A 14,400-nucleotide genomic window follows, 5' to 3' on the forward strand; every position below is an offset into this window, starting at 1 on the left:
TATAATAAAACAGCAAATATATCTTATATATAATCTTATTTTTAGTTTAAAAACTTTTTGTACTTATAGGACTCGGAATTAATTTTTTTTTATCATTTTATGGCATTTGGAAAATATTATGCATTCCACCATTATCAAAGTAAAGCAATTTGTTCCATTTTTTTTTATCAAATTCAGTTCTGAGAAATTGCGCTGTGCGGCAAACATAACAAGTTAAAAATAAAAAAAGTTACTTCGAAATTTAAAAAGTTAATTAAAGCATTTTTTAGCTTGCTTGCTCCCCCTTGCTTACTTCAGCGCAACCTATTTAATTATCGAAATTAAAAAAGTTAGGAACATTATTTAAACGGTTAAAAATGTATAATTAGCGCTTTGTTTATATGGCAATGGATCAATACATGCAAGGCTTTTCAAAATTTCACTGCTAAATTAAATCTATTTTTTTATTTGCAAACAAAGTTCAATATAACATTGTTGAATATTGTGTTTTTTATTTTTAAAATTTGGACTTTACTTAAATGTGCTGTTGATATACATACACGTCTCTGCGGCATAAGTAATATATACTTCCTTAGATATTTTCAACAAAATAAAAATGATCTACCAAGAAGTGGAGTCAAATGAGTGGTCGTCTTTCAACCACGCATATAAAGCCATCAACCCATATAAAAACAGCATCCGCTGTTCGTATGAGAATTGACCACATACAAATATCACACTCACACCTCTTAACCGGAGAAAATAGATCAATATGCCCAAGATGCGGACTGACCCCAAACGATACACATCTACTGGATGACTGTAAGTCACTGGCGTCAGGCGTCAACACTTCAACTCAAAAACACCGTCTTCGCTACTTAAAGATATAAACTCCTCGAATATTAATATTGTCACGTCATTCCTTAAACCTGCCAATTTATACCACCTTATATAAAGCAAAGCATCGTTCGTATAATTAATGAATAGAAATTTTTTATTTTTTATTTTTTTCCATATACATATGTACACTAAGCTTACTTCAATTTGCTTTTAATATAGGGCCGATGGTCTATGCAACTAGTATCCATAAGTTCCTTTTTTAATTGGTTATAATATTATAGTAATATGTATTATAATTAATTGTTGTAAATAAATAAATATACTTCCTTAATAGGTAAATGTTTATCTGGTTTACAAATGTCTACATCAGCTGACTTGGCGTACAGTTTAGTTTGACAAAGAAATACAATATAAGTTTAAAGTTGCTTTCTAAATTGTTATATAAATTATGCAATCTGAATGATTCACTTTGAAATTCTATGTTTATTTGATTTAAAATATCCAAAATATTTGACAAAAATAAATAATAAATTTTTATGGCGCTTGGTTCACACCGTCATCGAAATAAAATATAAATAATATTTGCAACGCGTTCCACTGTGACGGTAAACGATCAACACAAAATTTTGGTTTTTTTTTGTATATAAAAAGTGCAGTTTATAAAACTAAATCAACGCGTTTATAAAACTAAATCAAAACTTGCACTTATTTTACTAAAATTTTATAACCGATGTATGTATCTGCATACCCAAAATTTTTCTAAAAATTCGGATTAAAAAGTTCAAAATTTTGATGAAAATTCTTAGAATTTTTCTAAATTCTGTATAAAGTTTGAAAGTTTGACTTGTGTGATTTTGGTTAAAGCATGAACCATATTTTTATAAAAAATAACACAAAAAACACTGCAAATATTCATCAAACATCACCAGGCACTCACTTTTCATTTCCAGTGTATGTATGTATGTGTATGTACATAAAAAATAAAAATAAGTATTTTTTCTCAGATTACAAGGTACTTAAAACTTAAAAACTATTTTTCATTAAAAATGAGACCACTTATTAGCATTTGGTTGTTTTTGGAGATCTAGTCGCTGTTTTTTCAATTTGATTTCTTTCTTGCAGCACTGTTAAAATTTGCGTACTGACGCTCACAAAGTTGTCGACAGCACGATACATACGTCTAAAACTTCTTTGGTTTTCTTTTCCAATTTTGATCAGCTCATCCAACTTCTCGTTCATTTCCAACTTTATTTCGGTTTCCTCATCTAAAAATTTCTTGAAACGTTGCCCTGTGCTTTCCACTCTTGGCCTTTTTGGGGTGCTACAAATAGTGGAAGGCTCCATTTGTCGCTTATTTGACGTTGATGGTATTTCGTTTGGGGTGCTAGAAAAATTAGAAGGCTCCACTTGCCGCTTAGATGAAGTTGAGGCCATTTCGTTGTTCGTTTCATCGATAAGAAGGTCCTTCGCAGATTCTGTTTGGCCAAGTGCAACGCCTGTAACACCATAGACCGATTGAGCAATTCCACATATACGTACAACCGATTCTTCTAATTGTGTTAATTGGTGTTTGGTAAAGGGCCCACCAGTAGCTCGAGCTTCGCATTTGTTGTGTGAAATTTTTTTTTTAATTTCACTCTTCCATTCAGTCCACGTCTGAGAATAACAAAGTTAATAGAACTCACATTGAGGCTGAATTTAACACTTACCTTCTTCCATCCATTAGCATCCTTTTGGGGTGGGCCTGCGCTATTTAGGGAATTTGTTAACTTTTCCCAAAGAGCATTAACAAAGGGCTTATCGCGTTTCGTGTAGCCCTTTGCGATATCGGGATTATATTCCATGAATTCCACTATAATGGAATTTTGTACATTGTTCTTGTGTTATCCCCTAATAATTGGAGATTAAAATACATATTTTAAATAAATTTAAGTTATGTACTCACATATTAGCAAAATATCCACCAAGAAAGAACAAAACTCAAATAAAATTCTGACAGCGATAAGCTGCTTGGTTTATTTCCGATAAGCAAACCGATAAAATTAGTTTCTATGACACCAAAAACCGATATTAATTCCGATTCAAACATCAAACCGATAATATCGGAATGCATGACACCAACGCGAATTTTTCATCGGTTTCAATTCCGATTCCGACAAAGGTCAGTTTCCACAACAACCCTGACTATTTGCAAAGACCCCACAATATAAATTTATTGTAGCGGACTCTGGGCACAGCGAGTATACCGTAGCACAGAAAACAGAAGCGTCGGGGCCTTCAGAATAAAGCGCTTTGTTACAATTGGCGCCCGAGCAGGGACCCTGCAAATAGTACACTACAAAGAGAACATTTCGCAACCGATAACTAAACCGGCCATGAAGGAACCCGTGAGCATAGTATGGCTGGAAAGCATATCTAAAAAGCAGTTGGTGTAAATCACGCAGGAATTGGGCATCGAACACACAGGCACCACTCGAGACATTCGAAAACGCATAGCGGCATGGACCACCAAAGCAATCGTCGACCTGGAGCTTCACGCAAAATTTCTCGCGATGGAAGCAGCATACAACGAACACGAGGCCTCCTGGGGAGACGAAAGTGAACCAAAGATACCGTTACCCATGAACCAAGGCGAAAGGACCGCTAATGCGTCCGTTAGGCTGCCAATGCAGAGCCTGTTAGCACATCCACCACTGAGTACACAACCGCTACCGCAACACCCACCAACGACATCCATCGCACCAAGCGCTGACCTACTAACCAACGGCAACCAGGTACCTACCATTACTGTTGCGCCCGTCATTGACCAGGTGCGCAAGTGGTCGGTGATATACGATGGAGGACGCGACCCGTTGGCGTTTGAAGAACGATTAGAGGAGCTGGCCGACGTGATCGCGATTCAAAACCTGATGCGATACGCGGGTTACAGCAATGAACAATGGCTGGAAAGGATTTTTCGCAACAGCCACCCCGACAACTTGCTGTACATCAAGCGATAAAATTATAGTACTTCCAGGGAACTCCTCACGCTCGCAGAAGAATATGAAAACATTTACGAAAGCCATCGGCGGGTCCTAGAAGCATCACGACGAGAAATAACTAGGCACGTTGGTGACGATCTCATGACCACCCCAGCCAAGACAGGCATTTCAGCAGCGACTGCCATCATCGAAAAGCACAACATCATCGAGAAGCACCGTATAACACCGCGGTGAGAACCCTACCCCCCTCAATAGCTGCGACTCAAACTTTTCATATCGGCAACACATGCAGGAGGTGTGGTGTGGTCAAGAGGGACACTTCGCCCGAAGGTGCCGTAACCCACGGAAGCTGTGCTGTTGGAAGTGTGGCCGGGAAAACATACGAACAATAGAGTGCTGCTTCGCCAGGGAATAGGCGCGATGAAGCCCCCGAGTAACCAATAATCTGGAGGCAAGAACGCGGCCGCCTTTACGCCCTAATCTCGTTGGGTGGAGCGCCCGCGGAAGCGGTCATCGACACAGGTCACTCGAGGAGTTTCCTGTCTGTCAGCTGGGGGGAGCACTTGGTTATCTCGGGGAGAGGCGCAAAAATAATAATGACCATAGGGATCCTTATGGCCGCCTTGGGCAAACGATCCACAACGCCGTTCTACCTGGAGCAATTGACGACATCATCTTGGACCTGGACACAGTAGGAGGAATCGGAGCTACGATGTTCTGCGGTGGCCACCGCATCATGTTGACGGATCCACCCATACAACCCACGCCGACGACACCAAGCGACCCAGCAGCAACTACCGGGACACCGAACCATCCGCCATGACAAGAAATCGCCCACCAATGGGCATCAAAAGGAGGCGCCGTACAAGACGGAGGTCTACAAGGGAGAGGATCATCTGAATAGAACACGAAGACCCCAACCACGGAGAAAAATTGCAGAAATTCGAGACTATAAGTGGAGTAGCACCTAATCGTCATGACGGACGAACGCCCCATCAAGCAGCGATACTTTCTGCGCAACCCTGCAATGCAATCTATCATCGACACGGAAATCGACGAGCTATTCGGCAATTATGATGTATCGCAGTCCTCACAGTGCACCGATCGTATTAGCCCGGAATAAAAACGGCAAGTGGCGCCTATGCGAAGGTTACCGTCAACTCAACGCCCGATGAGTACCGGACCGGTACTGCTTGCCGAGGATATAGCACATATTGGACAAATTGCGTCGGGCGAAGTACAACAGTAGCCTAGACCTCAAAAACGGATATTGGCAGATTCCCCTGGAGCCAAATAGCTACCCGTACACCGCCTTCACCGTCCCGGGACGCGGCCTGTTCTAGGAGCGCGTCATGCCGTTCGGCCTACATTCCGCACCCGCAACATTCCAGAGAGCGACTACAGCGGGCCAACCTGCGCATTAACCCCGTGTGATTTCTTTAAATAGGAACTTCGGTACTTGGGCCACGTTATTAGTGACAAGGGCATACACACCGACCCCGGCAAAGTCGCCGCCATCCAGGAACTAAAACCTCCGACCAACGTGAAAGAGGTGCGCCAATACCTCGGGATAGCTTCCTGGTTTCGCCGGTTCGTACCACCCAGACTTCAGCAAGAAATTAAGCCTGCAGATGGTCGCGAGTAGTTTCGGCTTAGGGGCGGTACTCACGCAGGAGTTGGAAGGCGGTGAACGGGTAATTGCATACGCCAGTCGGAAGCTCAATAAGGCAGAAGTCAATTATTCGGCCACGGAAAAGGAGTGCTTAGCCATAGTCTGGGGAATACGCAAAATGAGGCCCTATCTGGAAGGATACCGATTCAACGTCATAACCGACTACATGCCACTTAAGTGGTTAAATTCCATCGAAAGTCCCTCAGGTCGTAAAGCGCGATGGGCCCTTGAGCTGCAACAACACGCATTCTTCATCGAGTACCGCGAAGGGAACTTAGTCGCGGACGCATTGTCACGACAACCACTAGAAACGCTACTATGAACAACAGTGGCGGAACCCCGATGCAAATGGTGGCACAGACGCGTTGACGAAGTACGTACCAACGCGGCAAAATACACCGAATATCTGATACAGGACCACAGAACGACCCCTTCCGCCAAAGAGTACTGCGAGAGAACCATGACATACCAAGCTCTGGACACATGGGTATTTGCCGAACAGTTGCGCGTATTGCCAGTTGGTATTATTGGTCAGGAATGTTTCGCGGCATCAGCCGGTACGTTCGTCAATGTGAGTTCTGCCAGAAGTATAAGGAGGGACAACACAAACCAGCCGGCAAGATGTTCTCGCAGGTTGCACAGAAACCTTTCGCCAAGTTATGCGCCGATTCATTGGACCCCTACCACGGTCCACGCGTGGCAACGCCATGTTGCTGGCATTCTTCGACCGATTTAGCAAGGGGGTCGAGTTGGTCCTTATGATACAGACTTCGTCGCGCGTTTAGGGAGCGCAACCTCGTCCAATTCGGTGTACCCAGGTTTTCGGACAATGGAGTACAATTTGCCAGCACACTCCGGCAGCGCTACCTTCAGGAGGTGGGGGTACGCCAACAATTTGCGGCCCCATACACCGCCAAGACAACCCGACGGAACTCGCCAACCACACGGTAAGGCGGATTATCGCACAACTTACGAAAATACAACGTAAGCGATGGGACGACCGCCGTGAACACGAGCGTGACAGCCTCCACAGGATACAGCCCAGCGTTCCTGGTGCAAGGACGGGAACGACGACTACCGGGAGCACTCTTCGACGAAATAATTGACGCAACAGGCGAAATAGCTCCGACGGCCGCAGCAAAATCCACGAGGATGCAGGTAGCGTTCAGGATCGTCACACAAAGCATGGAATGTGCCGCGCGTCATTACAACCTGCGTTGCCGGTAGTGGAACCCAAAAATCGGTGAGCTGGTCCACAGGGTTTCGCGGCAAAATTAGCCCCAAAATATGCCGGCCCCTACCAGGTACCCAGATACGTATCACCGGTAAAAGTGGAACTACGAAGAACCGACGATGGGAGGACAAGAACGGCGAACATTGCTCAACTGAAGGCATACAACACGGCCGAAACCGCTACAAAATAGTAAAACAAAAAAAGGGAGAGAAACAAATATATTAAATAAATTCCATTTTAACTACAAAAAATAAAATTAGCAAGACCGTCGCGTCAGTGGAGGCAATCATTCGATCATCAACCAGCGAACCATCCACACCTGGACAAAGCGAAAGAAATATGTAAAAAGGAAAATCATTCATCAATGAATCTTAAAGAGACAAGCAAAATGGAGAATAGCGGGCCGCCGCCGCACCCACAGCCAGTATGTACGCCATCGCCATCCACGCGGAAACGACCTGCGCTGGCGGTCGCAAGGTACGCGGCCACATCCACACACCCAGCATGCTGACAGCAGCATGCGCCGCCGCAGCCCAAACAACTGCTCGGCGGGCCATCGCCGCGCGCACGGCCGCCGTGCACGCCACAGCAGCTTTCACAAGGGTAGCACACGCCGCCCACGAAGTCGCCCGGCGCACACTCGCCGCTCGCCCGACCGTCAGCCCAACGGGAGACAATGGACACAACACCGCCTGGGAACCCACGTTCTCTGTGGGGAGGGTAGTGGCAGGCCACGACACTACACACGAGAGCGTAGTTGACACGGACCAAACTACGCCCGACAGTAGCTCGCCCAGTGGCAGCACAATAAGCGACAGCTCATCGAACACCAGCACGACAGCTCACCAGCCGATAGCCCAGCTAGCGACAAACTAACATGAAGCTACCGGCGACCAAGACACCGACATTGGATTGCCCGAACCACTAGAAGTCGAGTTATCCTCAGACGAGGAACCACCTCAGCAGGCGACAACGGGCCCGCGAGTAATCTTCCTGCTAGGACCAGGCGGAATAGCACTATACGAAGCCGACCTGCAGACGCTGGCAGGACCCTACTAGCTGACAGGCCCAATTATCGATGCCTGGGCGAGGGGCCTGGATGCCACGCTCAACGCACGAGGCACCATGCTCAGCCCATTCGTGGTGTGGTAGTTAAGCCAACCCGACCGGGGAGTGAACTACTAGCGCATGCACCGGTAAAAACGCCACATCGACCTCTTCGGCCAACGGGTTATCCTCGCGTCACACAACGTCGCGAAACATTGGTTCCTGCCCGCCCTTGCCAATCAGTAGGTGACCCACGACCTATACATCTGTGTGGCCGACTCCTGAAAGTGGCGGGAGTTCCTCCGCTGAGAGTACTTTAGCAACCACCGGAGACAGCTACACTACTACCGCCACCACCTCGACCACCAACACCCCTGAGATATCACCGCCACGACCTCTAGCACCCACCAAGGTAACCCCATAACCACCGTCACCCCCACGACCATCAGCACCATCCGAAGTTGTACCACCACCGTCCCCAAGACCATGCCAATTAACACCATCGAGAGGACAAATAATAATTCCCGCCGACGAAGCCAGCGGGACAGCACTACACCAGTTCCCAGAGATTGCTGAAAGGGTCCGGTGTTTTCCGGAGGCTATGCATAGGGAACTATCAAGCCACCATATACCAATAGGAGCACGTATGTGGCCAAAACATCCCAAGCATTAAGCCCGCCGAAGAGGGAGGGAAGTGTGGGGGATAAATATTCGCGGAATTTAGCGCACACGAGCGCGTACCCCTACGCCAGCAATAACGACTACACCACCAACAACAACGACTGCAGCAAAATCATCGACACGGCCAACCAACATCCTTGCTGACACCGTCACCATAGCGACGCAGCATATAGCTATACGACTCAGCAACACGAAGAGCAACAGCTATAACAGAGGTGAGTCAGCAACATACCGCTCTAAGCTCTTCACTAAGCAATAGGGGTATTCTCCAAATCTTGCAAAGCCATTGCACGTAGCACGGATTGCACGGATTGCATAAATTGCAAACACACAACAAGAAAATTCATGGGAAACAACATTTCCTATCGCTGCAAAATATGCAACGTCGAAACCCATGTATATATTTTGCAAAATAGCATAGCAAGATAATAGCGACCCTGTGCTAGTTGTTTTGTTGTTGGAATTGCTACATATTTCTCTCATTCCTCTCATCTCGCTCACTTAATTTTTTTTTTGCTGTCTCTTGTTATTGTATTTGATACATAATTTCGCTGCTTGCTCCCCATGCATGCTACCACTTTGCAATGGGGTGTTCTCGTACTCTTCGAAATTTGGAATAGTATTTTTGCATTTCGTGCAATCCGTGCATCGTGCAAGACTTCGAGAATACCCCTAATAGCTTTTCACTTGTAAATAGTTTCCTATGCAAGGCTGGGCTGTTCAAAGGTAGAGCGCTGCCACTCCACAGTCTACCGTGAACCCGCATGGCGGCGGCACCCGTTCGCCCAGCAGCAAGTGTCAGTAGCGGAGCTGTGGTCGTGAACGCACAGCTATTAGCGAATAGCTCTTGACTTGTAAATAGTTTCCTATACAAGGCTTGGCTGTTCAAAGGTAGAGGGCCGCCACTCCACAGTCTACCGTGAACCCGCGTGACGGCGACGCCCGCTCATAACATAGCAGAGTGCCGACATAGTAGCGCCGACGTCGCACCGCAGCAGAGCGTCGATAGAATAGCACCGGTAGAAATTTGTACACCGTTAATCGTATTGTATTTTTAGAAAATAAGAATTTACACATTTTTGAGAATAAGGATAATTAAATAAAGTACTATTTGCAAAGGCCCCAAATTTATTGTAGCGGACCCTGGGCACGGCGAGTATACCCCAGCATAGAAAACAGAAGCGTCGGAGCATTCTGGGTAAAACGCTTCTTTACACCCCTCATAGCAGAGTTAACATCCCACTCAAAAATGTTTACCCGATTTAAGAGAAAGTCAACAACAGATCTAATGCAGATGCATTAATAATGTTAGCTGATCAGGCACACAGGAAGTGGTTGTGCCACAGGGTTAATTCTATTCACTGCCGGAAAGTGTACACGGTTGCATTTCATAATAATGTTTTATCATACATTTTGATTCTTTAAGATCAAACAGGACCTTTACATAAATACCTATATTGCTTTTAATTATGACGTTCTACAACATACTTTTCAATTTCTTTGTCGTATGTAGTTACATTGACGATGCTTGTGAAAGCAGTTCGATTACGAATACTACCTGTTCATGGAATTGACTAGATTAATTAAGTAAAACAATATTTACTTAGTTCTTTCATTGTTAAATCGGGCAAGTTATTGTATAATAAAAGTTTAACGAATTTGTTTCAATCAAATTATTGTTTACGAATGTGCAACCGTGTGCCACAATCGAGTTTCGAACTTCTCTTTGGTAAAAATCTTTATGAGAATTCGCAACTTCATGTAAAAAAATCGCCTCATGTAAAGGCAGCTTTAATTTCTCATTGCTTTCAAATTTCGTCGGTACGAGCGCGTTTTAAATCATGATAATTCGTACAAATTATCTCCTCGAAGAACAGAACTAAAATTATTACTGTATTAAACTTAGAAAAGCTATTTATTTACACATAAATAATTATGAAATCGATTATATTAGTTCAGAAAATCCTTTCTTATTTTAATCTTTTCCTAAAACCGTTTTCTTCTAAATATATGTTTAATAAATTGTACTTGGTACACCAAAGCACTTTCCAATTCTTTGTTGAATACAACTTTCTTATATGCAATAATTACTATGCATATCATTGGTTTGGGATTAGCTCAACAAATTTTCGCTGGAAGGTTATGTTTTCGATTTAACTACCGCGTTCATTTGAGCTATCAACAATACAAATTCTTGATTCAAAATAATGGTTTTTTATAGATATTATTAGGAATTTTCAGGATACAAGCAACTTAAAAACATCGTTCACAAAGAAAAAATTAAATATTTACACAAAAGTAGTTGATATAATATGTATACAAGATTAGTGGGTATAATTTCTCTCCTTACTTTTAAAAACATTTAGAGTTCGTTTTGATTAAAATTTTTTTGTTAAAATTAACCCCCACCACCTCCGCCTGAAAGCTCGTCTTCATACTGCTTACGGAAGCAGTCACCTACGGGGAAGAAGTCCCAACTGCGCTGTTGGTACATATTCCACACATATGTCTCTTGTCCGGTATATTCTGTATCCGGTTTGTTGATGAGATGCATCAAGAAGAACATGTAGTTTGCCAGATTGTGTTCTTTTTGCACGTGTGTGTCAAAACCGTGAGGTACTATATCGAAGAAATCTTTGCCCATTCCGCATATAAAGCAATTGGACTCCATATTTTCTTTCACCGACTCAAGTTGATCACGAAGCTCTCCAAAAGCGTCAATAATCAAACCTTGAATAATGGCCAGGAGTATAATGATGACAAAGAAGAAAAATGTTATGTCGAAAATAATGCGATAAACTTCGTAGTCATCACCGTCCGGATCTCCAATTTCATCACCAATCCCACCTCCGGCCCGTACGCCTTTGTATAAATGAAATACAAAACAAGTCAGCATGTCGTGACACTTTTTGTCCACCTCCTCATCTTCTTCCTGAATGTAAAACTTCCGGAAAAAGTTAAAAGCAATTACAGTGTATATGTATACAATTATCGTTAAGAGCATCACAGTGAGCACTAGTTGTTTTCCGTTATGTGTGACGGATTGTAAAATGGTTCGAAGAGTTTTGAAACCTACAGCGACGTCCAGCAAATGAGCAGCGAAAAAGAAATTATTAAAGTTTCCCATCACAGAAAAAGAAAAATACCACAGTGAGTAAAGGAAGGCATTGTCGGTAAATGTAACACCCGCCTTCCATACTTGATAGCGCCAATCTATGTTCATTATGTACTTCACCAAGCCACCTTCTTCGCTATCTTGTGCCATGAATGCGTTTTTTTTCCATACCGAGTAGATTAGATATTGAATCGAAGTCATAAGTTTCGCTATACTTCTGTCTCACCTTCTTTTTTACAAACTTGTCCCAATAGTTTACAGGAAACGATTTCGCCGATATCACTAATTTGTCCCAGTGTGACTTAAAGTCATCATCTTCTGGTTGGTCAGCAATAAAAAGCCCATCGAATTCTAATCGACGTGCAATTTCCTTTTCTCGCTTAAATATAGCTAAAGGCACCTTTAAATGGTAGTACGCAATCAGCATAGCGAGAGAAACCAAACTATGTAACATTGCAGCAATCCGTATAACATGAGCCATGTAGAAGAAATCTTCGTCAACATGCACTAGTTCCGGTAAATCTTCTTCTCCGCCTTCGTCATCTCCAGAACCATCTCCCGAACCACCACCAAACCCGGATGCAGCTAAGCCACCACCAGATCCTGAGCCAAGAATGAGTTCATCGTCACCTGAAGTTTCTTCATCATCACCGAAAGATGTCACTTTGTAAAATAGTAACATAAAATTGATGCTAAAAGCTAGTACCAATGCTACATATTTGAGATTATAAAAATTGCGTGCCAGAAAGCTAACAGCTCTGTGAGCATATTGAGCAAAGTCTATTTGATGAACAGCAGGCGTTTCTTGAGCAGTAGCTGAAGTCTTCTTTGCCTCAGCTTCAATAGAAGCCATAGCTGCTTCCTGGGCTTTCTGAGCTTCTTGTCGTTCTTGTGCCGCTTTTTTGGCTGCCTCTCCGCCTAGTAAGTCTACGATGGAAATTGGCTCTTGAATTTGATACTGATCGAATTCTACTGATTGGTCGGCAGCCACTCCTCCCTCTTCTGTACTTAATTCACCCGTTACTTCCAAACCATTTCCACTTGGGGATTCACGTACTGTTACTTTATATTGTCCGCTTTCATCCTTGTTCAACTCTGGCCCAGGTGGCTCTTCAATAGGTAGTGGGAGCAAGGCCTTACCAAATGGCTCTTCATCCACTGTTGGAGCTTCAATTTCTTCTGGAGCTGGCCCACGCATTAGATTCATAAGTATTCCGAAAATGTATCGAACCACACAGAAATTTCCATAGCCAGTATAGTAGAACATGTAAAATATTAATTTGAAAAATCCAATGATTAACTCCGGCACCGACTTGGTTTGCATTGCTCCTATTTGATGTTTTATGTTGGATGGACTCAGCATATATATTACAAATTTAAGGCCATCTTTAATAGCTTGTATGGTTCGCCGAATGGGATCACGTGCGGCCCGCTCTTCTTCCTCTTCACTCATGTATGAACTATAGGCGGTATCACGCTTTACATTACCACCACCATCATCTGTAGCCATTAAACCTGAAGCATGGGTCATTTCAAAGATGGCATCCTCACAAAAGTTTACAAAGGCCTCTAGTTTCTCTTTGTCACCACCTTCAGTGACTATGGAATAGAAAAATGCCCGTTTTGATTCTTTAATTTGAGGCTTCTCCCACTGTTCAATATTTGAGTCTTTAATTTCGAAATATACTCGCTCGATTCGTTTGGAACTGCCTAAAATCTCGATTCGTCCTAGGAAAGGTTCAAAATAATTAAGCACGGATCCAGCAGTCTCTAAGAAACGCGCTAAACGGGGCTCATTAGGCATATGTTCACTTAAGTTAGTCAATAAAACAGCCAGATTGAAACCGATCTCTTTTGATGGTTCGTGGAAGCGATCAACAAAATCACCATAGTCAATCTTGCCTTCGTGATTACGTTCACAGCATGCCAAAAGAAAGTCCATTTCATCCCTGTATTACGTTGCGAAATAAAATGCACATACACATGTATTCAAGTCAATAGCAAGATAAAATAAATACTCATACATATGGGCATATCCTGGGTTACGGACGCGACATTCGCACGCGTAACTAAGCTTAAAACAGGAAGGAAACTGAAAGATCGTATGTATATTGCAACTGTTACCAGGCAAAGGGAAAGTGCTATATTCAACAAAAAATTTTGGAAGTATAAACAGTTAAGTACAAAGCTCCAAGCAAATAAAAAATGGTACGGACGCGACAAAAATGGAAGTTTTTTGGGATATGTCCATATGGATGTACATACATATGTATGTACATTAGGGCGGGTCAAATTTGTTGTCTACTTTGTTTCGGGGACTGGCGTATTCTACTGGCAATTATGAACAACAAATTCCATGGAAACATAGCTGCATTTCGAGCCTCCTTATTTTTAATTTTAGTTGTTAATCCTAAACCAATTTCTTTTTTTTTACCGACTTCAATTCTATTCTATTGATGACATAAATAACATATTATTACAAAGTAGGTATCAAACTGAAGTAGCGCAAGAAAGTGGTATTCCCAAAACATTTTTGAATAGGGTTGCCAACTGAAGAAGTTTGTCACCTGTTTGAAAAATTTTATTCAATTAAATTTAAAATGTATATCCATCTGCCCTTTAAACGCAAATTTTGTTCCGAAAAAGTGCGATTGCAGGGCACTTGAGCAACATAAGAAAACGCTACTAAACTGACAAGATATATGCAATATTACAAGTTTGGAATGAAACGAAAGGTACTTAAGAAATCTTTGATTATGCATTTTTCTATAGTGTTGTCACCAATCTAAGACACTAAATTTAAAATTAAAGTAAATATGGCATGGTAAAATGGGCACCGAACGAAAGGCGT

The 14,400-nt window shown here is 42.9% G+C and overlaps 2 protein-coding genes across 2 annotated transcripts; both read right to left on the reverse strand.

The window, feature by feature from the left end:
- Window positions 1-1,824: 1,824 nt before the first annotated feature.
- LOC118754814 lies at window positions 1,825-4,538 on the reverse strand. Its single transcript, XM_036489688.1, has 3 exons — window positions 2,765-4,538; window positions 2,529-2,709; window positions 1,825-2,475 (listed from the first exon to the last, which is right to left on the reverse strand). The coding sequence occupies exons 2-3, from the start codon at window positions 2,661-2,663 to the stop codon at window positions 1,879-1,881; spliced, it is 732 nt and encodes a 243-aa protein (XP_036345581.1). The 5' UTR covers window positions 2,664-2,709; window positions 2,765-4,538; the 3' UTR covers window positions 1,825-1,878.
- A 5,887-nt stretch (window positions 4,539-10,425) lies between these two features.
- On the reverse strand, window positions 10,426-13,498 carry LOC118754815 (ryanodine receptor-like; the record flags this gene model as incomplete). Its single annotated transcript, XM_036489689.1, is given in 2 exon segments — window positions 10,426-11,711; window positions 11,713-13,498. Coding segments are annotated over 2 exon segments (2,665 nt in total), but the record flags the coding sequence as incomplete, so codon positions are not given.
- Window positions 13,499-14,400: the final 902 nt, after the last annotated feature.

Source organism: Rhagoletis pomonella, unplaced genomic scaffold (genome assembly GCF_013731165.1).
Source record: "Rhagoletis pomonella isolate Grant_MI unplaced genomic scaffold, Rhpom_1.0 Rhpom_scaffold_04685, whole genome shotgun sequence".
Lineage (NCBI taxonomy): Eukaryota > Metazoa > Arthropoda > Insecta > Diptera > Tephritidae > Rhagoletis > Rhagoletis pomonella.

Coding starts and splice junctions, on each gene's coding strand:
- LOC118754814 (XM_036489688.1), bottom strand. CDS start 2,663: ATGGAATATAATCCCGATATCGCAAAGGGCTACACGAAACGCGATAAG. Junction 2,476..2,528: donor ATGCTAATGGATGGAAGAAG/GTAAGTGTTAAA, acceptor TGTTATTCTCAG/ACGTGGACTGAATGGAAGAG.